The 26,833-nt window shown below is 35.9% G+C and overlaps 1 protein-coding gene across 3 annotated transcripts in view; it reads left to right on the top strand.

Moving 5' to 3' along the window:
* Positions 1–26,833, top strand: part of LOC306884960 (NHS-like protein 3) — a 48,784-nt gene that overhangs the window by 12,496 nt on the left and 9,455 nt on the right. The window contains exon 1 of one of the 3 annotated variants that reach the window (XM_079441234.1): positions 9,177–9,477. The exons of the other annotated variants lie outside the window; for them this stretch is intronic. Coding sequence (XP_079297360.1) covers positions 9,366–9,477 — 112 coding nt within the window. The 5' untranslated portion in view covers positions 9,177–9,365. Of the gene's footprint in view, positions 1–9,176; positions 9,478–26,833 lie in introns of those variants that run through there. 3 annotated transcript variants of the gene reach the window in all.

Below are 26,833 nucleotides of genomic sequence, written 5' to 3'. Positions count from 1 at the left end.
ATCACTCGGAGACAAACGTCACACTATAGGCATGAATGAGAAAATAATTCTGCCTGATTTGTGAAGCACAACAATTTTAGCTCTCCACTGACAACATTTTTCACACCCTGCGCTTTGCTTTGTCTTCTTCCACCTGGTTGATGCAGAGATAAAATTCTGCTGATTTTTTTTTTTCATATAATGAATCATGACTCATCTCACCTTGACCTTGATTCTCTTCTGCCTCCTCTAGCCTCTTCATAACTCTGGCACTGTGAGCTGGCATGCTAGGAATGAAGTCAGGGAACAATGAACACAGATATACTACGAAGGTTCAGGCTGGGCTTCTCAAAAGATTAGCTTTTCCTACCCTTTTAACTTGCAAAGACAAATTGTCTTGAAAAATTAAAAAGGGAGGAAACAATAATACAATAAAGGAGAAGCAGATCCCTCTAAGAGCAGGTGAATTACATTTGTTGGTTGGCACGGAGTAAACTGGCAATGTGTCTTGCCAAGTGTTGGATCTGGAGGAATGCAGGTGGATGAAATTTGATTTGATGCTGCTTTGATTACACCCCTCATTCCGGGATAGCAATATCCCAGCAAATCCAGAACACATTTGTGCAAGAGAAAACTGTTAACTTAAAGAAAATGTTCTCAGTATGGTTTAGTTTTTTGGCGCCGTTTTGTGTTCTTAAAAACAGTGAGCACAGCAGGTTTGAGTTACTGGTCATTGATCTTATAAAGCATGAGCCAGCAATCCTTGCCAAGTTGTCTTCACCTTCAGCCACTAGAGGACAGTGTGGAACAAAACATAATATTTATGCAATACTCTACATTCTGTAACATCAGGCTTGACAGCATTTAATACATATTTAAAATGCACTCAGATTCTGTGTGGAGTCTTGAGGTACAGTTCTAACATGTACCTGAAAACACTTCTGTCTTCACACAAGCTATGAAATGGCTGTCACACACATGCTTACTGTTACGTTCCCCTAAGTGTCTAGGGGTAAGGGGAAGTAACAAAAAGTATATACAAAAAGTTTTATTTACAAGACAAAACAATAGCTAAACAAATTCAAGAATAATAATAATATTAAATATAATATTAAACATTCCTCCCTACGGACGTAATACCCCCACCGATAAGATTTTTCTTGACATCTCACAAAACTGCAAGAAAAACAAATGCAAGTTAACCCACATGTACAAAACATTGTATGAATGTCAGGGTTTGGGCACAGGGCAAGTGAAGTCGAGGTTAATGTTTCGTCAAACAACCTCTACAATCCAAGTAAGGTCTTCGCACATTTTCAGATGCAAGCTGCCATATTGGAGGACGGTACATGGCAGTCTGTACTACTTGTTGGTTGTCACAATCAAATAAATTACAAATGGGCTTCCACTTCTGTGTTAGTGCACTATTATCACAGAAGCAAACAATTTGGCCCTCAGGTACTTGCCCAAAAGTTGACACTACATCAGAACACTGAACAAGAAAAGGGTCCATTTTCTGCACACCGCTTAACTGACCTTTATCAACGTAAAGTTTGAGTGTTTTTACTCACATCAGTTCCCGCACTAATTTCAGGTTTAATATGCTCACATCTGGGAGACTCAGAGGGGCTTGCCAGAGTGAGTCAGTAAGGTCCACACTCTCTCCACTTTTCCACCTGCTGGTGTGCCACTTTTGCTCACAACAATAGGTCTGGGGTAAACCTGGCCACCTGCTGGGTCATTCCCCAACACAAGACCTACCCCTTGAAATGGCAACTTGGAACACACTCCAAGTTTAACCATCCCAATCACAAAGTCAGACTTTATATACACCTGATGGATGTGAAGATGAACACTTCATCTCAATACCACCTATGAGGATGTCAGAAACGGTGTACGAATTCTTGCGAAAAAGGGAAGTAACTCTTTCGGTATCCCGGACGAGCCCCCATTTGTTACATTCCCCTCTATAGTCTAGAGGTTTCAGAGTGGAAGTAACAAAGTCAAAAGATGTGATTAAATAAATAAGTGAACGTTTGAATAATCTCCTTTTCCTCTATCCCAGCTCTTCTCACCCCGACCATTTTCTGCTGATACCTACACTGGTTGTGATGTACTAGTTCGAGGTATTGAAATGGGCTGTGTTAATGTGCCTCTGCATATGATTAATTTGAAATCAGATCTTGTCAGTGGAGCTGTTAAACTGGGTGTCCGTAAACAGTTTCCCGTGGAAGGAATAGACTTAATCATAGGGAATGATTTAGCAGGTGGTGAAGTTTTCCCTACCCCGATTGTGATGCATGCCCCTGTTGTAAAAGAGTTGACTAACCTTTCTACTTTGTATCCTTCAGCTTTTCCTGTATGTGCAGTGACTCGTGCACAGGCACAAAAATTCAAGGAAGTGGTGGATCTAGCTGACTCTTTTCTAGTTCCTGAATCTGCCCCATTGGAGTGCACACTGTCCGTAGAGCCTGAGCTTGAGTTTAATTCCAGTTCAGAGTCCAAAACCCACTTAAAAGTGGGCAGAGAACCCTTAGCAACGGCACAAAGAGAAGACCCAACACTAGTGAAGTGTGTTAAAGCTGCAGATTTTGGGCAAACACCTAAATCAGGGGTGATGTATTTCTGGGATGATGGAATGCTGATGCGCAGATGGAAACCAGACATTGATGATAAGAATTGTCAGGAGGTACAGCAGATAGTTTTGCCTGTTGGCTATCGCACTCATGTGTTAAAACTGGCTCATGAACACGTAAAGACCGGTCATCTGGGCGTGACAAAGACATTCTATTGTATTTCGAAATACTTCTACTGGCCTGGTATAAAATCAGCTGTGTTTATTTTTTGTAAAGCTTGCAAAGTTTGTCAACTCGCAGGAAAGCCGAACCAGAGAGTTCCTGTTGCTCCCCTTAATCCAATACCTGTCATGAGTGAGCCATTTGAACGACTGGTCATTGATTGTGTTGGCCCGTTGCCGAAGACCAAGGCAGGACATCAATATCTAGTAACTATTATGTGTGCTGCAACACGTTTTCCTGATGCAATTCCTTTACGTAATCTGAAAGCCAAAGCAGTCGTGAAAGAACTGATTAAGTTCTGTTCTACTTTTGGCTTGCCAAAGATAATTCAGACAGACCGTGGCACAAATTTTACATCAAGAATGTTTGACCAAATTTTGAAGGAGCATACCATCCAGAGTCGCAGGGTGTGATTGAGAGGTTTCATCAAACTCTGAAAACGATGCTGCGAAGTTACTGTGTTGAGATGGGAAAAGAGTGGGACGAGGGTCTTCCCTTTCTTCTCTTTGCTGTAAGAGAGACAGTGCAAGAGTCGTTGGGATTTAGTCCAGCGGAGCTTGTTTTCGGTCATGTTGTGCGAGGACCATTAAAATTGTTGAGTGAACAACTGACTGAATATCCGACCCCTATGACTATGCCTGACTATATTCAGTCTCTCCGTCAGACACTACAACGCGCTTGTGAGGTGGCAGCACAACACCTTGTAACAGTGCAGGGCAAGATGAAAGCACGCTATGACAAGAAGTCTGTTGTTAGTTCTTTCCAACCTGGCGATTCTGTTCTGGCTTTGTTACCCACCCCTGGTTCGGTGTTCCAGGCGAAGTTTACTGCTCCCCACATCGTTAAAAAGTGGGGAGTAATACAAATTACATCATTGACACACCTGACTGTAGGTGCAAAAGCCGTGTGTGCCACATCAATATGCTAAAAAGGTATGGGACTACACATTGTAAAAGTGAACCAGAATGTGACAAGGTTACAAGTGAAGAAGAGTGTGAGACGGGGAGTGTGCTTACTTCCACTGTTGCTATGGTTACCAGCTACACCATGGAAGAAGATGGACTGCGTAACCGAGATGTTCAAGTTTACTCGTTTACAGAATTCTGTTATTCTGAGCAATCTGTGATCTGTAAACTTAAAGTGTGGTTACAACAACGTTACTGTTGAGACTCTGTGTGAGTCTAGTTTTGTGAAACCGTGTAGGGAGTTGGGAGCCGATTTATTTGGGTTTAACCTCTTCTAAACTTTTCTCCTGTTTTTCTTTAGTCAGGGAGAGAGGTAAGATTATTGTCTTTTATTTTGTTTTCTTTTGCTAGGGAAGTTTTGTTATAACCTTTAGAAAGACTGTTTTGTTTGTTATTTTGGCATTTGCTCTCTCCTGACGACTTGGTTATTTAAGTTGATTAACTACTCTGATATTGTATATTTTCAATATGTATTCTTTTTGGTTTATGTTAAGCTCTTAATAAAACAATTAAGTATATTTCCGACATTTGATATTCTTTTGTATCATGATGTTTAATAGAGGGTTTTGTGTGAACCTTTATTGGAAGTGTTAATGGTGAAAGTGATAAGAGCTGGGATAGAGGAAAAGGAGATTTCTCAAACGTTCACTTATATATTTAATCACATCTTTTGACTTTGTTACTTCCACTCTGAAACCCCTAGACTATAGAGGGGAATGTAACATTACTCATGCACAGATGGGGTTCTTAATCTGTTACATTTCTAGAGGTGCAAGAAACTGAAAGTTCACCTTGACAACAGGAGCCACGACCTGCTAATTAACAAAGTAATGTGTCGTCATATCTGTATGACTAACTGTAAACAGCAGTGAGCAGGCTGTTGCATTTGTATGATGGCTGGTGGCTAATTTAACTAGTAAGGTGTTAGAAGCCATGGTGACTAAAAGTTATGTGAGATACTTGATCCTCATTGGTCAGTCGCAGCATTCGGATATTTGTGAAGAATACCTGCTCTCCAGGTTCTAAAATATGGAATTCGTCTTCTAGAAGATATAGTCTCTGACATGTAAACAGTAACAAATGTTATTCTATGCGTGCTGTGCAGTGATACACACAGTAGCTGATGGACCAGTATTTTGTTTCAGTTACTATTTACACTAACTTCACCCACTAAAGTATGATTAGGTTAGTCAACACTAAAAAAGATGCTCATTTAACATGAGTTTAACTGGAGTAGATGGTAACGCGTGTGCTTTTTGATGCGATCGACTCGAGTTCGAGTCCGCTTTTTGCCAAACTTTTTTCTCCCTTTTCAAATCTCATGTCGTATCAGAAAGGCATTTATTTTCAATAAAAATTAAGGAAATAATCAAAGTTGAAAATAAAAGTATCAATATTAAGATATTGATGCCATTTTAAAAATCTGCTTTAGCATAATATTTATTTTGAAAATCACTATATAAATAATTCCAAAATAGAACATTACATTTAAAGTAATCTTTTTACTCAAAAATATTTAGGTTTAAATATAAGATTAACTTAATGAATTTAATTATTTTCACATTGAACAGATTTATGGTGATTCAAAGCAGTTTGAATAAATGCATTTTGGAAATATGACGATTTAAATTAAATCAAATAGATGCAAATAGTTCATCATAATCTATGCCGTTTCTTACTGGTTTCAATTATGCATAACTGACATAGGCATTTTATTACCTTTTATTAGTTAAAAGGTTTATTATAAAACTGTGTAATCCAAATGGATGGAAATTTTATATGAAATTCAAATACATAAATCCTAAATTTAGGCCTTAATATTTATTTTTTTATGTGCTGTTTTGCCTTAGTACAATGACAATAATAAAGCAAATCATTTATTTGAGAAATATCGTGTAATATTTTTCTCACAATAAATTGATCTTTATAGATGAATGCATGTTCTAGTATGCATTTTAATACAGCGTCATTTTGTCATACTTGCCATTTTGACAATGCTCTATAAATAAAGCAATTCAGTGTAAAACAATGTAAAAAAACATTTTTTCGTTTCTTACGAAAAACTGAAGTGTGACATAGAAACAACTGACACACTTTTGTCACTTCAGCAGTGACGAATGAAGCAGGAAGGTAGGAAGCCAGTAATATCACTACACACCTTCAGAGCATTAAATTCCTGTCAGGTGAAATTCCTCTCTTCACATCACAAGCCTCTAAAATAGCATAGCGTGTCCCACAGCACATTCTCAGGTTCAGGAGAGGAAGAATCAACAGAATTCAGATGAGCTGAGTCACATGGAAGAATGGTGATGTGAGTCTGTGCAAAGAGCTTAATGCAAAGCCAAATAAGGGTGGCATCGATTTATAAGGCATTATTATACATTAGTCTGTGATAATGCCCTCTGAAAGCTTCTTGTGGTTTTCAGACTACTTCTAAGTGTCTGTAAATTGATGTATGATGTACTTGTCTTAGTCAAACCTGATATTAAACCTGGAGCTAGTCTATGACTAAACATGAGAGTGATGTTGAAGGGTGTGTGTTGGTGTTTGCATGCTCTTCTGATGGTGGTTTGCTAGAACTGGTTGTTTTAGTGGAGAATGATAACATGCACTATAGTGGTCTTGCTTCATTGTGTTTGTGAATAACATATGATATAATATGGATAATGTTTCAAAAGAGGAGTGTTTCAAGAGAGGATCAGTTTGAAATGTAATGCATGAGGCATGAGGTAGCTGATTGAGATGGTCGTCATAGTTTTTGTTACAATCCTTTTCTGTTACATGATTCATAAAGTGTTTCCCCTGCCAAGTTACAAGAGGATAACGTAATTCCCAGGATTCCATTATGTTTGCATCTGCTTATGCCGGGGCCTCCTATGTCTTCTGTCTGTTTTAGATTAACAATGATTTGCAAAGCTTTCAGTATTTATAAAGCCTGGGCTCTTGATTACAGCGAGAGGAGGTTGAAGGAGAGGAAACAAGGGAAGGGGAGGCCCAACTTGTACCTGATAAAGGTCAAAAACATTCCTGGGGCACTGTGTTCCCCTCCTAAAATCTCCAGTGGGCATTCCTTTTCTTCCAGATCAGTACGCAATGTATAAATTAACGTTTCTAAAGCCCGGTAGGCTTAGTTTCAGTTACAGCTGTGTCACACACAAATGCTAAATAGAATTTCATTTAAACTTGAAGCGTAACAAAATAAAATGGAATAAATTAAAATAGCAAAACTTGCATAAAGTGTGCATAAAGACTGTTAACTGTCATCTCCTTAATTTAGACGGAAAACAAACAACATTTTCATGACACTGTCTAAAAGCCACTATAACCATATTTTTATACTTCATACTGTTCATAAATTCCCAGCATGTTATTTTAGTATCATTGTAATTATAGCTTTTATTAATATTTTGGATTAGTGTTTATTTTTAATACTTTGTTATCATTTAAATGTGAAAGTTTTGGTGTTGTGTTTTTGACTTTATTATTCTTTAAATATGTATAGTTTTTATTAATTTTTATTTCAGGTTTACTTTTTGGTTGTTTTAGTACATTGTTAAACAAAAATAAAAAAAGAGAAGTTTGGTTAATTTTTAGTTTTAGTTAACCATAATAAGCCTTTCATCAAGACCACATTTTTTCATAACACAAGGGCCACTGTTTATGTAAATTCATAAAATAATTGACTCTATGTAAATCAACTGAATACAGTAAGTTTAAGGTTTTTTTATATTTTCTTATATATTTCAGTTTGTTTTATTTCAAAATAATTATTTTTTTTTTGCTTCATCTTTAGATTTAGTTTTAGTTAACTATAATAAGCCTACCTTCAAGACCATATTTTTGTTAATTTCACCTTTGTGAATATTTAATTATTTAGATTCATGTGCAATGTGTTGATTGCACATTTCCTTTGATTGTACATTTTATTTTTAATGTAGAGTTAAAATTGCTATATCCTGCCGTTAACACACTTCTTGGTATAGATCAGAGTCAAATGAATATTAGGTTACCTGATAGAGAGAAACAGTAAAAGACAGAGTGAAAGACGGTAAGCTGGAGGGAGAGAAAGTTGGAAACACAAGAAGAGTGAGACACAAGAGGACTGCACCAGAAATAGGACAAAGAAAGAGATGCTGGTGGAAGAAAGAATAATGGATAAAATATGCAGGGTTTTTGGCATATCCTTGGCTGAGATGGGGATGAGGTTTGAGGCTTGAACAGTGTAGCAGTTGAATAATATATTTTTTTTTTTTTGTCTTGTGTAGATTTGAATTACATGCCTACAGCAGTAATATATCAAACGATATCATCCATATGTTTCCACATATGTGGAATATAAGATGTTTAAGTCATGACATTTTAATACTGAACCAGGGAAATGTTTTGGAGGGTATATCCTGGTCAAGCAAAGTCTCGTCTTTGGGTCACGTTTTTACTCCAAAATCAAAACAAAATAAAAAAATTTAAACACACACACACACGCACACACATACACACACACACCCACACGTTTTGTAAATTTCCTACTGTAAATATATCAAAACTTAATTTCTGATTAGTAATATCCATTGCTAAGAACTTCACACAACTTTAAAGGGCAATTTTCTCAATATTAAAAAATTTTTTGCACCTTCAGATTCCAGATTTTCTAATATTTTTTATCTCGGCCAAATATTGTCCTATCCTAGCAAGCCATACATCAATGGAAAGCTTATGTATTCAGCTTTCAGGTGATCTAAATCTTAAATTAATCTTAAATAAATCTAAAATAATTTTCCCTTATGACTGTTTTTGTGGTCCAGGGTCACATAATATATAGTTAAGCACATTAATCTAATCTATATAACAAGGTAATTAAATTAAATAAATTAAATTAAATTAAATTAGTGCAAATAGTACTTTGACATATGGAGTGAATACAGTTAACATATAATACTATTTAAATACTTAAAGCTCTCCACTATACAGACAGGAATTTTAAAAAAAAAGTTCCTAAAAATTAAGCTTCTTTTGCAGTTTTTCTTTGGACAATTCTTAACAGCTTTCATAAGATTCACCCACCTACGGTTAGGAAAACATTTTGTGGATGGAGTCATTGGGATTTAGTGGATAAAGGCAATGGAAATAAAAGCAGGCATCCGTGTAAACAGAGGTATGAACTGCCTAAGGCGAGATCTATAAAACAGAAAACAGGAAAGAGTGAGAGACAATACAGGATATACTCAAATATGTGAATCCTGATAGTTAAACTGCATCCATTACTGTAGTGTGAGTGCTTTAATGCGTGTTTGTGTGAGTATACAAGCATGAGTGGCTGAAGCAAGCAAATATCCCTCCTTCTTCACATTCCAAGTGGCTGGGGTGAGCTGTGACTGATCATCGCTGAGAGCGGTGTGGTCTGAACAACAGAGGCGAGGAGGGAGGATCTCACACACACACACACACACAGCAGAGAGCGGGACATCTCTGTCCCTGCTGCGGCAGCTGGAGCTCTGAGCGGGAACAGGAATATACAGTCATCGGGAGGAGGAGGAAGAGAGAGCAGGGAAGCAAGGGTCCATGCATATGTGGCAGTCCAGTGGGTTTGGGGAGTCTAGAGCCGGTGGGGTCTGACATCAGTGCCATGGGGAACTCTAACAGCAAGAAGAAAACCCCAGCTAACCTCACCAGCAGTTACCGCACTAGCAGAGTAAAGTCTATCTGGCACTTTAGCCATGTGGATAAATTCAAAACAGGTAGGAAAAGCAATGCTGTATTTTGCATTGATAAAGTGTTTAGTATTGCCCATCTTAGATACTGTGAATACGTTTTCTGGCAGTGCTTTATTTATTTAGATTTGAGTATGCTGATTTAATAGTGGAATGTGTGGTAACTTTGTCTTAAAGTATTTTTGTTTATTTGTATATGTGTATAACAAATTCAGTATTGGGGGATTTAAAGATAAAATATAATCTGTCATTGAAAAACCCATATTGATTGATTACTAGTGTAATACGGACAAAAAAGCACTGTGATGGTACCATGGTATCAGATGGTAATAGCATGGTACTTTGATATATACCATAGTACTGAATAATTACTATATACATGAGTACTTCAAAATATTCCCTTATACTATTTTGGTACCAGAGTTCTTTTTAACTAAAAAAAAAAAAAAATCAAAATCATTGCTTGAAATAAAATAAACATTAACTAATATAAAATAAAATCTACAAAACTTAAACTATTTAATAAAAAAAAAAAATTATAATAATAATAATAATTATATCAATGATACTAAAATTACACTGTTCCGCAAACCGTGGAAGTATCCTTTTAACAACAACAACAAAAAAAAACTATAGTAATACCTGCATCACAAATTATAACAAAAATGTACAACTTTTTATAAAAATTTTATTAAAATTAAAATGTTACAAATTGTATGAACCAATCCATGATAAAACATGGAATAGTGTGGCCACGTTATGACCTAACTATTTAAAAAAATAATAATAATAATAATCTGTCATTTCTAATGCCTACACGTCCAAGAAACCATGATAGTACATCATATACTTTTGGTGCATTTCTGTTTGTGTAGGAATCCTGAGACATTTTGTGCTTTTGTCATTATGGGAGGGAAAGAAATCCAGGTGTCTCTTCCTGTGTTCCAGTAAGTTGTTTCAGTGGCTGGGGAAGGTTTGGGAGTGTTATTGAAATGGAAAATGCTGTAAACCCGTCATAAGTCTATCATTTACAGCTTGTTTTCCACAAATTCCCTGCAATCACGGCTCTGTTATTAAGCAACATCTCATTTTCCAGAGCACACAACAGAGGAGGTCTTTGACTGAAGGTTTGGTACTAATGTTCATCAGTATCAGCACACTTCTGTTATTTCAGGCTTTGGGTGTGTGAGTGGCTTTGAGACAGTCAGTTCTGTCATTTAAAATCACAGGGGAATGTCAGCACTAAGACCCCGGACAGAAAATGAAATCAAAAGTGTACGTCAGAAAGAGCTGCTGTTTACAGAGATGAACAAATCTGTCAAACACATCCCTTTCATCTATGTCTCGGTTGCGTATTAATAAAAAACAAGATGCCTGTTCTCAAGTGGAACATTTCACCAATCTGACTTGCTTCGTAAGGCACCTCACTTTTCATGTGATGCAAAGACTCCAACATCAAAATATCTCTGTAGAGTAAATGGAAAGAGGAAATTAGCCTATTAGCAGTAATGTCATTTGTGCGTGCAGGGCCCATTATGTCCATATACTAAGACATCTCCTTTCTCCTTTTGTTTGCTATAAACTTTTTTTGCCAGTAAAATAATTAAGAAAATGTTGTTGTTTTTTTATAATAAAGACAACAAGAATGATAAAAAGATATTGTGCATTATGGCAATGAACTAGATGATTTTAATGAAAACATATCCAATTATTTTGCAACATGGAAGAAACCTATCTTTGAACATTTGAGATTTCTGAATAATTAGCTGCTATATGTGTAAATAGCTAGAAGAATAACAAAGTGCAGTAAAAGGTTAAAATTGGTAATTGGGTGAAAATAAGAAATTATTCCCATACTGAAATTTGTTTAGTGTATGTAGGTCATGTATGAATGTTTAACATTCAGTTTACATCAAATCAACATCATGTCAAGTTTTTGACGTCAGTTTGATTTGCATATTTGACCTGTTTTTTTGACGTCGGTTTAGATGTCAAGTTTTTTTTCAACACCAATTGCCCATTGGGAGCATAGTGGACAGATTTTTGTAGAATAACTGGAAGAAAATTACACTTGATGCCTTACATATTCAAGTTAAAAATGGCAGATTCTGTTCTTTCATTAAAAATAAGGCGGATTCTGTAAATACTTGATCTCCTTCACTGACCAGCTCATCAGTGAAGGAAACTGAATATTTACAGATAGAAATACACGTTTGTATGACATAAAATGTATGTAAATATGCACATATGTGCAAGGTATTTTTCAATTTGATTGAGAAAGTAGTCTGATTCAAGCATTTAAATGCTTTTTTTCAGGTCTACAAACTCCTTTCCAACCCAATCAAAATTCATTCAGATTGAGCTCAATCAGCAATGCATTTCCCAAAAACATTATTAGCTAACTGTGCCCGCAAATACCATTGTTACCAACATAGTTCAATGATTCGCTGTTTCCTGAAACCGTACTTCAAATGAACATTCACAAAACGCACTGGAAACGTAGATGGTTGGAACTACAGCTCTCGACTTGTGCTTAGAAGCATAGTTTCTTGTTAGTATGACATGTGGACTAAAAAACCATGCTCTATTGTTAATTCCATTTGAATATATAACAACAAAATGCACTGAACAACAAAACTCTGGTGTTTCCGGTGACTCATCTAAACAGAATCATGTGTGATTAGTTATAGCCGCCAGTACTTTTCTGGATTTATTTTTACAGTGTATATAACTATAATATGTTTGTCAAAAGACAAACACTATAAAACTGTAAAAACGAAGGCTGACTGTGGAACAAAGGTTTGAATGCTGTGCTGTATTGAGCAACTGTTATACACTTTTCCTTGGATTGTCTTTATGCATAGCTTTACTCATTCATCGAGCCGTTTATTCAGAAGAGCTGAATCTGAATGCATTCCAGCATACCAGTCTCTCTCCTCACGCGTGACTGGGCAGAATACACAACAGAGGGGTCGGCCCCTGTGGCGGCGGTGCTGTGTACGTATGTCCAACGGTCTATAGCGGTTTAAATATTTAGAGGAAAATAAGTGTTCTTGTAGCTGAGCTCCACCTTGCATGCAGCAAACTATTCAACCGAAGACTCTCAAGGTCCGTGAGCCATTAGTGATGTTAGAGATTGATAGATGGACGTTGGAATATGGAGAATGAGTTCTCCTCATCCCATCAGTGCCTGAGCTGCAGGAGTCAAGTCATGCACTGGGGAATCTGGGCTCACGGGGAGAAATCCAATATGTTAGATCTCTCTCCATGGTCACGTGAATGATGATTAACACTGGACATAACTCTGACAGATCGCTCATCCCAGTCAACCAGGCTGCAGTTCAAGTGGGACTGGGGGAGGGTCAGCAGACTGTTTTGAATGTTCCAGAACTTTTGGACGTAACATTTTTATAACTTTTTATTGACACAAAATTGTTACTTGGGAAGAAGCAATGTAAAGAATACAGTGAAAAACAATCCACAATATAATTGCTGTCATGGTTTGGTTCAGTTTGATTTGATATTAATTGAAAACATTTTCCCCCAAAGACAAAAACATGCAAACGAGTCATACAAAACAATATATTTACTTTAGATGTGGGCCTTTTTTAGCTTATTAATTTTTAGCTTATTACAACTTAATATCACCTTAAACAAAAGCTTAGTTAGCTAAATTATGAAAGTAGAATCTTATCTTAAGATAAACTAAAAACATTTTGTAAATCAATGTTTAATTTAGTATTAATAAAGACTTCAGTAGACCTTACATGTTTGTGATGTATTTTTAAAAGAAGCATGTTATTTTCATCATAATTACAGTATATACCAATAATAATAATAATAATAATAATAGTAGTAATAATAAAAAAAACATGATTTCTGCAGTCAGTAAAGCTAGCCAGTATGATGGAAGGTGAAAATAAACACTTTAAACACATTTTTTATATTCTTATTAATTTATCTTTGATTTTTTATTAGACCGATATGTGACCCTGGACCACAAAACCAGTCTTAAGTCGCTGGGGTATAGTTGTAGCAATAGCCAAAAATACATTGTATGGGTCAATATTATCCATTTTTCTTTTATGCCAAAAATCATTAGGCCATTAAGTAAAGATCATGTTCCATGACGATATTTTGTGAATTTCCTACTGTAAATATATAAAAACCTAATTTTTGATTAGTAATATGCATTGCTAAGGACTTCATTTGGACAACTTTAAAGGCGATTTTCTCAATTGTTTTGCACTCTCAGATTCCAGATTTTCAAATAGTTGTATCTCGGCCAAATATCGTCCTATCCTAACAAACCATATGGAAAGTTTATTTATTCAGTTTACAGATTATGTATAAATTTCGAAAAATTGACCCTTATGACTGGTTTTGTGGTCCAGGGTCACATTTATAAATGCACTTCAAATAAATGACTTTTCATTTTCATTCAACACACCATAAGCCACTTGCATTTTGAAATGAACACTAAATAGGCATACGTAACTTTTAATATGCAAGACTTTTATGAACTATTCATGCAGAAGAGGGTGAGAAACATTGTTTTTGAGACTTTGTGTACTTGTTTATGATCAAATATCACACTGTCCCTGTCACATCAGAAAACTGAACGTTTTGAACAAGACAAACCACATGCTAACCTTCAGTAACCTCTAGAGAGCAAAGAAATCATCTCAGTCCCTAACAGAATTACAGTTGAAGAAGAAAGAAGAGCAGGTGTGCTTTTGTTTTGAGGGAAATCCTCTTACTCTGGCAGTGCTGTGAGCAGAAACTCTGTGTGTGTGGTCCAAACTAAATGCTCATCAGGACCCAGTATGGGATTTTCCATACAACCTCATTTTTAATCTTGTTTTAGCAGTCAAAACAAGTTCAAAAAGAGTTTGTGTCATACTCCTGATATAAATCGAGATACTTAGTATGCAGGACAAGTCATAAGATGTAGTGTGACTGTCTGTTTTTCCTGAAAACTACAAGCATGCTGCCTTGAATTTATAGCAGTAAATGGACACTAACAATTTAAATAAAATCTTATTGTGCATAAAACACAAAAATGCATAATATAGATATATAGTTATAGTATCTGGTTATAGTATAGTTTGGTTATAGTGTGTAGTATTTGAGTGTCTGTAAACACTGTGAGAAATTCTCACTAAATGTCCCCCTAGAGTGTCAAATGCACTGAGGGGTGGCATCAAAGCATGGTTGGTAATGAGGCATAAAATTGATTATCACTCTGAGTTATTAGGATCCACAGTTGATGGTTCCCATGTACAGCAGATGTGTCAGCTCCCATTAAGATTGCTTTGCCTTAGGAAGTAAAACAATTCTCACAAGCAGTATACAGCAAAATAATACATTTGTTGCTTGACCTTTAGCTCTCCATTACATTTTAACCAGATAAGACAAAATATTAAAAAAAATATATAGAAAATTGCTAAAGTGTTTAAACTTACCTACACAAGCATATAAGAAAGCAGCCCATTCATTCAAATATCTTCAACTACATTCTTTTACTGAATTGCATTGGATAGTTCAACCTACAATGAAAATTCTGTTATAATTTATTCACTATCAAGTTGTTCTAAACCTGTATTTATTTATTTCTGTATTTCTAAACCTAAGTTTCTTTCTTCTGTTGAGCACAAAACAAGGTATTTTGAAGAATGTGGGTAACCAAACATTTGCTGGTAGCCATTGACTTCCATATTTTAGTATTTTTTCCCCATACTGTGTAAGTCAAAGGCTGTTTCAAATGTTGTTCTTTTGAACTTTCTATTCATCAAATAATCCTGAAAAAAGATAAATAACTCGGAATGTTTATTCAGCATAAAATCAGCATATTAGAGTGGTGTGACACTGAAGACTGAATGATGCTGAAAATTCAGCTTTGCATCATTACATTTTAAAATATATTCAAATAGAAAACAGTTATTTTAAATTGCCTTGGTGAGCATGTACTGTAAGTCTTCTTTAAAAAACACTAAAAAAGCTACAGACTCCAAACCTTTTATCAGTAGTGTGTGTGTGTGTGTGTGTGTGTGTGTGTGTGTGTGTGTGTGTGTGTGTGTTATATTGTATATTTCATCACTGCATCTTGTAAACGCAATAATTCTGACAAGACTTAAAGGCAGTATAAGGAGCTGTTCAGAATGCTTTTTTTGCATTCAGTTCAGCTTGTGATTTTCTGTGCATCTTGCATATTTATGTCTGTGTGAATGGCTAAGTCATCCTGTTTCACACCTTTAGAACGTTTTTATGTTCAGCAAGTTGGACATGGACATGTGTTCAACAATATATTGAAAAATCCCAGCAGATTTATACTATTTGGTGTTCAAACTTTCCACCTGTTTAAAACAAAACACGGAGAAGCTGCACTCTAGGACTCATCTCAGAGGTTGGATGTAGTAATTAATAATTCCATAGCAACAGGCTGCGGTGGGCAAGATATTCCATTTTTCATTATCCCACGAGTAGCATTCGACTAATCCCTTTGAATTCTGTGACTGGTGTAGGCGTGTGCACATCCTTCCCTCTTTGAAGTTTCAGTTAAAAGTGTTTCCAAAGAGAGTTACAGAACAGCACGATAATCTGTGTCAGTGGAGGGAAATTCTTTCATACCCAAAATAGAAATTGCTAACAGTTTTAATGTTTATTTTAATAGGATTCTAGAGCACACTCCAATTAATCCCCCTATACCAGTGACCTCAGCATTGCATTTGTTCTCAGACCAGGCCAGGGTTCCTCAGGGAGGAGAAAGTCGCCTTTATTATATCTTGAGCTGCAACCAGAAGAATCCGCCAAATGTTGTTTCAAGAATCCCTAGCAATGTCAACCTGTTTTCCAAACTCAAATAGTTGTTTCAAGTCATTTAGAAACATGTTTTGACTGTTTGAAGTTTTGGTTTTGTTGCTCACATCTAGTGATAGGCAGAATAGAAAAGGGCCCAATATAAAGCCATTGTGTCTGAATGTAATAGGGCCTGTTGCAGCCATTTCCTCCATTACAGACAAATTGATTTAGCATATTAGAGGCAAGGAGACAACACCAAAGCCATTTTGTACATTTTTCGACCAACAAATAACATACAAATGGTAGCTGTGAGAACAACAAGTATAGTAGCTGGGATGTGCCTTTAAAGGGATGGTTCAATCAAAAATGAAGATTCGTTCATTATTTATGCTACTGTCCTTTTATCTTATATTTTATCTGTAGAAGACAAAAATCTATTCTGAAAAATGGTTCAACTGTTTTTGCTCACTGAACCATTTTTTCAGAATAGATTTTTGTGCACTGACGCCCACTGACTTTCATTGTATGTAAAAGGAACATTTTTATCTTCCAAAGAATAACAAAGAGGTCATACAGGTTTGGTATAATGTTTCATTTTTGGGTGAACTATACTTATAAATAGTTCATTAGTATTACTCAGCAAATCCACATGTTAAATGCACAGTAATGTTGTAGGAGTGTTGAAATAGCCTATAGATTGGGACCCAACGTTATCTTTGACAAACAACACTAATTTTCTTTTCACTTGATGCTAAGACACTGTCATCAGCCTTGCTACTGCTTTGATGCAAGTTCTGTTAATGAAGTAGGTCACTGTGCTGAAGTCTGCAGTTTTCTTGCTTACCTGTGAACGTCAATGTAAAGACTTCAGAATTAGCATTCACTCTGTGTAAGAAAGCGCACTAACAATTGCTATCACACACCACCGCTTCATCCTGATAGACTCAGATAAACAAACTGAGGGCAGACTTACACTGCTGTTAGTCTGCCTTGGCGCTGCATTCAGATATTAATTAAATTGTATTAAATATTCACATATTCTTCTGCAAACAAACTGTAATTTAGCAGGTCTATGACCAGGCTTGAAAGTTGTCTGATGCAAAGGTCTGCAATGAATTCTCAAGGCCATAGAAAGCAGTTTGTATTGACTGGATAGTGTTTCAGTGATAGCAGAACAGAGCATGTGAGTTACAATGAGACTGCAGTAAAGTATATGTGATGCATTTATCCCTACACACAAGCTACAGTCATTAAAGGGAGCTTTCTGCAGCATATAAAATCAGAAGCCTCTCTTGTCCAGTTAAAACTGCATTTACTGCATTTTGCACTGTCATACCTTTCTAGATGGCCGTCTCCTCCACTCATGGTAATTACTGTAACTAACTATAAGGTTGGGGTTGAATTCAGCTGATAGTCGTCTGATCGTTAATTCACCCAAAAATTCTGTCATCCTCATGTTGTTTCAAATCTGTGTGACTTTCTTTCCTCCGTGGAACACAAAAGAAGATATTTCGAAGAATGATTATGCTGCCAATTTCCAGACAGTGAAATTATGTGTTGTGACCAATTACAACAGGCCAGCTTTGAGTAAAGCAGCTTACAAACTCTTTTTAATTTTGTATACAACTGAAGAGAGAGTGCCATACATGTTTGGAGAACAACATGATGAATATGGTAACAGAATTGTAATTTTTGGGTGAACGATTCCAATCTCGTTGCATGGTGGATTTTTTTTTATTTGCTGTATAACAGCAAACACAGATTTGGCATTTGACTCCCTGTCCTTATGTAACACCAGGTAGTGTCTGTTTCCATAAAACTTCTGTCTGTTCTGTATTAGAATCACACCATGTCCATTAGCATAGGCAGAACTGCTCTTTGTGTTATTAGCTTGTTAAAGTAACACACACACGCCAATAAGGGAACTGTTTTTGATTTGTAACTGCCCTTAAATCAAATTATGCTTGATGATAAATTCATCTGACAGCTCTGTACAAGACTTGAGAGTTCATGTAAAGTCACAGGACCGATGTTGTTATTTCATAGCATTTATACCATATGACAGACTCCAGATGCTCTTATTTCCTAATTTCACTAATGATGTCAATATGTCTAAATGATTAACTAAGGCCCTTCTGATGCAATTTAGTTTCTGATGATCTTCACAGAACCTTCAGTTCACTTAAATGCTGATGAAGCTCTTCTTCTGTTGTCATAGTCAGCTGTGTTTGTGTCACAGCAGTAATCCAGGTGGCATATTTGCCTGTCATCTTGTCTAACAAATTAGACGGCTCAAGACATGAGCAGCTCGCATTTACAGCCTCTGATTCTTGGGACAAATTTAGGTCGGTGGCAACTGAGAGGGAAAACTGGACTGACTACAAGCTGATTACAAGCCACCATTGCTATTGTTTGCAGTTATTTCAACATCTTAAAACCAAGTGAAAGTGTCTTTGTGTGGTCGTATTGAACAGGGTTTGCCTTGTTTTAGGAAAGGATGATAACTGACAAATGGAATGCTGATAACATTTTCACAGTGTATCTAGTGAGCTAATGTAGCAAACACCCTCCATTTGAACCCCACATCAGAGTAATACTATAAAACATTTGCAAGCAGCTACATAGTTTTCCCATTCCTGACAGTTTTCCATTTTCCTGTAACTTAAAAAAAGCATATTGTTCAAATTGCTGTCAGTTCTAATAGGCAAATCATTTTTGTCTGGATGTTTCATTCAATGAAACTTCACAATAATACAGTTTGAAGTATGATTCTGGCACAATCATTGTAATTTCTTCTCCTTTATAATAAATAGCAAGTCACATTTTAGTTTGGGGACCAGTTCTCACTATTAACTTAGCAAACTCCTAATTTGCTGCTTATTAATAGTTAGGAAGGTAGTTAAGTTTAGGATTAAGGTATCTAAAATATGGTCATGAAAAATAAGGCATTAATATGTGCTTTAGAAGTACTAATAAACAGCCAATATGCTAGTAATATGCATGTTAATGAGCAACTAGTTAATAGTGAGAATGGGTCCCAAAAATTAAGTGTTACTGAACAGCCATAAGCAAAATTATAACCTCATGTTTCAAGTGGATGGGAACTGTGACTAATAGCAGATATCATAAGGAAGACACAGTTACTGGGTTGTTGTTGCACATCTGGTTGAAGCATGTTGGTTCCTGCACTCACAGACCCTTTAATGGACTAAGAGCAGTAAAGACGCACCCATCAGTGTCTCTAAAGCTCCTAACTGTGCTGCACTGTCTACGGTGGGTCTGCTCGAGTTCACTCTGAAGCTAAAGCAAACTTCACTATGATTATTTATCAAACTTAAAACTGTATGAATTTATGAACTTCTTTATGAACATAAAAGGCAATATTTTGAGTAATGTGGCTAACCAAACTATGTTTTATTTATTTATTTACATACAATGGAAGTCAATGGCTACCAGAAACTGTTTGGTCAGCCACACTCAAAATATTGTCTTTTATGTTCAACGGAAGAAAAACTCATGCAGGTATAAACTCATAACCCTAACTTGAGGGTAGGTAAATAATGACATCATTTTCCTTTTTTGGGGTGAGCTATCCCTTTAAACTTGAACACATAATTTATATCTCATACATTAGTGGTGATGGCGCAGTGGATAAGACACATGCCTTTGGTGTGAGAGACCCGGGTTCGAATCCACTGTGAGACACCAATGTGTCCCTGAGCAAGACACTTAACCCTTAGTTGCTCCAGAGGCGTGCGACCTCTGACATATATAGCAATTGTAAGTCGCTTTGGATAAAAGCGTCAGCTAAATTAATAAATGTAAATTAGTGTGTTAATCCAAGCTGTGCCATTACTTTTCTAAGCAACCAAACTAAAAAAAAAAAAAGCAAAACAAACTTAGTGAAAAAGAAGTGTGCTTTATTGTAATGAATGTGCATGAGTACTCTTTCATGGCAATGTTTTTCCAACACACTTATTTTAAATACACTTTGAGTGCACTTTGTAATAATGTAACATTATTTTTACCTTAAAACCAGCATGATGTTGTTCTGTTTTTGTCAGTGGGGTCAAAGGTTAAATGATGGTTATAAGGCTTGGGGTAAGAAACTGCTCCGCTCTAATATCTAACGCAACTTTTCGCAGAGAGGAAGTAATACATGTATTATAAAAGCCCTGCAAGCTTAGTGACAGTCAACAAAAAAATTGTGTTTTATCAGTTACCAAACTATTAGAAATGAATGTTTTTTGTTGTTGCAAAACACTCCCCCATGGGCAAAAACCTGACAATTAGACTGGTTGAGAAGAAACACTCATTCTCCAGCTTACCATGCTTTGAACTCAATTTAATTAAAGTAATCATTACATCATGGAAAGAAGTGTGTTTCACCCACAGTGCCATGCACAGGTCATGCATCCTGTTTTCCTTTATGTGGAGAATGTGGCTTTTCAGAATGTGCATGGATGACATGCAGATAATACTTTCACATAACTGGGTTTAATTATAAGCTGTTACATTTTTGTACAAAAATAGCAATGTAACTTATACATTTCAGGCTATAATAAAAGCATCAAAGCATTTAAATGTATTGAAAATCAGAGGGCACACAGACTATATTAGAAAGTGTGTATGAATATGAGTAGCTCACAGAGCTTGAGTGTTGAGGTTTGGACGGCTGTCCTCGCTGTCCACAACAGCCTTCTGTGGTGTTAAAGAATAAAAATACCACTGAACTCAAATCCCCTTCAGAATTCTTGCATCCGGCATGTGTTTGATTTAACCACAGTGGAAGGATATGAACTATAATATTTATATGTTTTTGGTTTCTTTCTGTGTCTCTTTCTTTGCCTTTCTTAGAAACTTTTGGAAGTTTTGACCACAGGCTGCATTGCACAGCATTCCCAGATCCTTGATTAAATCCCTGACAGGGATATTGAAATCACTTCATAAAAATCATCTTATAAGAACATTTTCTGACGTTCTGAATGAATAAAAATACATTATGTGAAAGCCACACAATGATCTGTGCAGTATAATCCTGCGCTGTATTTGTCGTGACAATGTAATTGACATTGTTTTGGTTGAAATGGCTTGTTGCCTGGAGATCTTGTCTCTAATGAATGATCAGATGTGATGAAGACTTTGCTCAGGGTCGCACTCTGCTAACAAAAACTAAAAACTGACAAATAGTCTCCCAGCTCTGGAAAAAACAGTCTTTATAAGCAAACACATTAAAAGCCATGCAAAGTCAAGAAAAAAGTGAGATGAATAAGAATAAGGACATGTAAATGGGCCATGTTTATGGGTAGATCACAAAGCACAATGAAGAAAGATTGTAAATATATTGCTCTATCATATGATCGATTCAAAGCTTACAGCATGGACTAAAGGCCTCAAAGCTGTAATTTTGTTTTAATCAAGTGTTTAATTTAAACAACCCTCCCAACACATTATTTAATTCATTTTATAACACAACGTCATAAAGGGACAGAACAGTGGCCAGATTGAGATCCAATAGATATAAATAACAGGAGCATGAGAAAAATACACACTTACATAAACACTGGTGTTGCTTAAAGAAAAACAATAGATGCTTTTATTTGTATGGCCTAATGTCACCTCTACATTTAAGCACCACAGGGTCTTATACCACTATACACACAGAGTATCTGTTTCAAAACATTTACAAGGTTCTATTAACAAGTCAAGTAATTAATGAACCCAGCTTGTGGGGGCATTTCTTCAAAATGGTCACGTTGCTTCTTGATAAAAGGTTAAAGCTCTATAGTGTTTGAAAATAAAGTACCACCATCACTAATCCCCACCCTATACCTAACCGATAATGCTAACAAAAGATCTTTGAGTTCTTTGATCAAGTGTTGAGATCGTGTTTCACGGGACTCATATGTACCGGAGTACTCTATATTGCAAGTTCAGTGCTGTACCAGGTGAGCTTCCAAGCAAGTTTACTACATCAGAAAAGCATATATATGTGGCGCAAGTTATGTGATGCAAATGTCAAAATACGTTAGTTTACAAATCATGCATTATGGTAAAAGTGTTTTGAGGCTCTAACATAGTATTGTGCAAGGAACCGTTTGAAAATAAAGCTTTATTAATAATCTAATTAATAATGCAATTAAGATTTGTGTGAAAAGGAACAACATTTGTTGGTGTTTTACTGTCACTATAGTGTTCATTTCAGCTGGAAACTGCAGTGAAATGTATGAATAGGTATGGATTTATACTAGTACAAAAACTAGTTGGGTTAGTTGTAGCACATGTGGTTTAAATATTTCCACACATGCTAGTGTAACACAATTTACTGTATTTACTAGTTGCCATATATAACTATATAGAGAAAAAGGCACGGTGAAATTCAAAAATCTTTTGACCATATCGCTGAATATTTATTATAAAACGGATAGTGCCTGTCCATGATTCTGATTGGTTGAGTTGTGTTTGAAGCTGTTGTAAATTACTCTACAAACATGTACATCTGTGTGTTGCCTGGTAGCCACTTTCTTGAAACCACAACCGTTTCTGAGGAACTGTTTGATTGTTTGGCGGAAGAATAATGTTTGTATAAATATAATTTCACTTTATTTGCTGTTTTATTTATTTCTGGCTTAAGTAGATTTGTCATCTCAGTTTTTAGTATTAATTTAAAATGAGACAAATCTGCTATAATTTTAATCTTTCAGTTTGTCAGTTCAAAAGACACTAACCAGTTTTAAATAATCAGTTTTTCCATTTAAGCAGATGGGGAACGTTGTAACGCTGTGTTACAATGTGCCCCGATATTATTAAACTATGCTATTCTATGACGCAATATAATTTACACTATTTGCTTTAATTAATTTTAATGAGAAACCACGAGAAACTGGTGAATAAAGACTGACAGTCATTGTTTAGAACATTGTTTTAGAACAGTTCTTTGTTCAGAAACTATTATTTCAAGAAATGTAAAGTATTTTGGCTTGTTTCTGTTGCAATGTGTTCATTGTCAAACTCCAAAATCAGGTTATTTTTCATTGTCAAAAAACACCATTATTTTATTTGAAAAAATTATTTTATTTTATTGACAAAATATTTTAGTTTGTCTTGTATATTTTTTTCATTAGATCAGATAACATTTTAAGCTGTCATATGCTCATGTTAAAACGTGCCCCTCAGATGTCATAATGTACCCCACCTGTGGGGCATGATGTCACATTTCACTTCCATTTTTTGAGGGTAAATAAAGAAAAACGTATAAATTGTAATTATGAAAAATCAACGTATTTGTTCTAGACAACTGTAAAATTACTGTGGATAAAAAATTATACTCTGAACCCCATGTGGATTAACCCAAACTGAGAGAGTCAGGCTGTTAGGTTGTGCCCTGCTCTCCCCTACTAAAAAAGGCCCTTAGAAGCCTACAACTTTTAAAAAGTCAGGAATACCATGACAGAAAAGCTGCTGTTTTTCCTATATTAGTGACATGCAGCTGCTTGTTAGCACCAAGCGACCTTGTATGACCTCTGTTCTGATGATAGTAGAATAAAAGCAGATGGAATGCAACATATGAATCACTATATATTTCACTGTAACACTTTTATTGGTAATAACATTTAACATTCAACATATGACCTTAGTCTGGAGGAGGGGATCCATGTTTCTGTTGTAGACATATGCATCATGAAAATTAGACTGATGTTGTTTTGGATGAGAGCAATATACACTAAATAGATTTCCTGAAATCAAATATTCCATATCTTATTAGGAATATATAAACATGTTAATTTGCCACTATACCACACACACAAATAACCTATGCATCAGTGTTCATATTAGAGTTCTGGGTGCCATTTTTTTCAAAAATCATGGCGTCCCAATCTTTTAATTAAATACTTTGCTTGAAAAACGTTCTTGTGCAAAAAAAAAAAGCCACTTGATTTGCTATCTTACTATCTATTGGCAGTGACATGCTCATGTTTTAAGCGCTCTTTAATTGCCAACTTCTGTGGCTATTGTAAATTTAGTATGGAAGACTGTGTCTGATAGAATGAGAGCCATCTTAAAACATTGTGACGCCTGCAGAACAAACCCTGCATGCTCCTCAACCCCTCATGCTATTATTAGTAAGTATTGATGAAGCTTTTAGGCAGGGGGAAAGGATTGCTTCACACAGTGTTTTTTTGTACAGAAGATTTATAGATGCTTCAGGGGACTTGTAAACACTGATAGATGCAGAACTCCATCACAGCCAAGAAAATAAACTTGTCTTTGGCTTCCTGGCACTAATGACTTGAGGTCTTGCACTGCAGGGCGCTCTAAAATTAACCAGATGATCAGGAGGGGAGGGGAGGGGAGGGGAGCGGAGCCGAGGAAAAACGCCTCATCATCTCCTGAGACATTGAGAAGACGCCCTAGTACATCAGTATCATCTCCTCCAGTCGTTTGGTCCGATTCCTTGAAAACAACACAGAGGCACTTTTATGAAAGCAACCCATTGTCAAAATGGGAGATTTGGGTCTGATATCTGGGGCAGGACTCTGTTAGTAACGCTTAACCAACTATAGCATATAATTAAATAAATATAAGTCAACAATTGACGCACTTCTTGGCAAAAGTCAAACTACTGTAATTCTGTGGGTGTATATAATAGTAACAACGAATGCTAATTTCTAGGCATTTATACAACTTTTATGGAAGATTTAGCATGGCTAACGTTGCATTGTTTGGTTGACGCTTACCTGTGATCAAACACAATAGCCGTCATGGAAAAATGTGGAAAATAGAAGCTAAAACAGCTGCAAGGTACATTAACCTTCTATTGGTGTTTATCCCAGATTAAGTCAGATGTTAAAGTACGCCCTCCTTTGAAAGCCCCAGGACAAAATGATCCCACGTTTATAAGTAACTACTGTATTAGCACATAGTCTTAGTGGGTGGTGGATAGAAATATTTAAAGCATATTGTTAAAGCATTCATTGTTCTCAGACCTAGAGGCTATTCAATATCCATGTGCAACTATAAACACAAACTCACATATAGACACAAAAACTTTCAGTTTATATGAGAACAGACATATATATATATATATATATATATATATATATATATATATATATAGGAATATTGTCTCTGTCAGTTCTACTCTGCTCCACTAGTGGATCTGGTCAAGTTTTGGAAACTTTAGGAGAGATGTTCATTAGTGAATCATATCTATCAGACATTGCAACAGACAACAAAGACATCCTGTACCACCACCTGGTGGACTTTATGGAACATTATTTTTACTTTATTAAAAAAAAAAAAAAGCTCTAAAAATATAATATAAATATTAAACAAAATTAAATACACAGTTAAAAAATAAATGGCAACTAAACTAAAACGGAAATAAAAATAAATGAAAGCTAAACTAATTTTTCTACAACATAATACTAAAAATTAATTTTGCTTATGTAAACCCAATCGCTAAGCCAAGCCAACCGAGTGTTCAGGTTATGCTTCTGTAATTTACCATAGAATGGCCTGTGTGTCATTTGTTTCCTGTGCATCTAGGAATGCAAAAGCTTCAGTGTGAAGAAACTCAAGGGTCTGGTGATGGTTTAAAGGCATGCATCAACCCTCATCTCACACCATGTGCCAGATGGTGTCTTTTGGCTCTCCTGATAAATATTAATGGGATTTCTGGAGTTGGACAACAGGCAGTTGGTAGATTGGGTGCAATCTGAATGACAGACTGAAAAAAGTAAAAGATGAAAAAATAATCAACTGCTTAGAAACACCTCTCAAACATCTCAAAGAGTTAAGATATGATTCATTCATGCAAATGTGGTGAATCTCTGTTCAAAGCAAAGAATGGGAAGTTTGCCAGCCGAAATAGTGACCTTTCTATCTCTGTTTGAAGTAACGCCCATAATTCTAAGACAACTCCACTTGAGACTCTATTCAGTGCCAAAACCAGTGACTGTGAAACGAGTGCAGACATGGGACGTCTGATAAATGGTTGAATGATAAAGCACTGCTGCAACCCCTGCAGAAGTATACGAAAAATACCAACTTGTAGCTATGTTACCCTAAACCTGAAATAATCCATTAAAATGGTTTCTGACATCTGCTGTTCTTGCTTATTTCTTCTCTGATACTTAAAGCTGTAATTAGACCTCTCATTGCATTGTTTTTAAGAAACTAATAAATAATTTCCAAGATATGAAGTTAAAACACAACGATGAATAAACTCTGATCATAAGAGTATCAATATACAAACAATCTGAGAACACAATTCTTTTCCATAAAATGGAAGCGTACAAGTGCTATCATATGGCTTCAAAAGTCTTGTAAAATAGTGCAGGAGTCATGGACTTTTATGATATTTTTTTTGGAGCTTTGTTCCTTACTTTCATTGTATGGAGAAAAGCAGTGTGAACTTTCTTTAAAACATCTCCTTCAATGCTTTACAGGTTAGAACAGTTTGAGTAACTGAATTTTAAAAACAAGCAGCAGAAATTTCAGTTTCGGGTAAACAAAGTTCAAATAACCATCATCGTTCCTGCTAAAACACAAGGACTTTGCCATTTGAATCACAGGGACC

The sequence above is a fragment of the Barbus barbus genome (genome assembly GCF_936440315.1).
Source record: "Barbus barbus genome assembly, chromosome: 19".
In the NCBI taxonomy this organism is placed as follows: Eukaryota; Metazoa; Chordata; class Actinopteri; order Cypriniformes; family Cyprinidae; genus Barbus; species Barbus barbus.
This window is presented reverse-complemented; position numbering and strand designations above follow the sequence as displayed.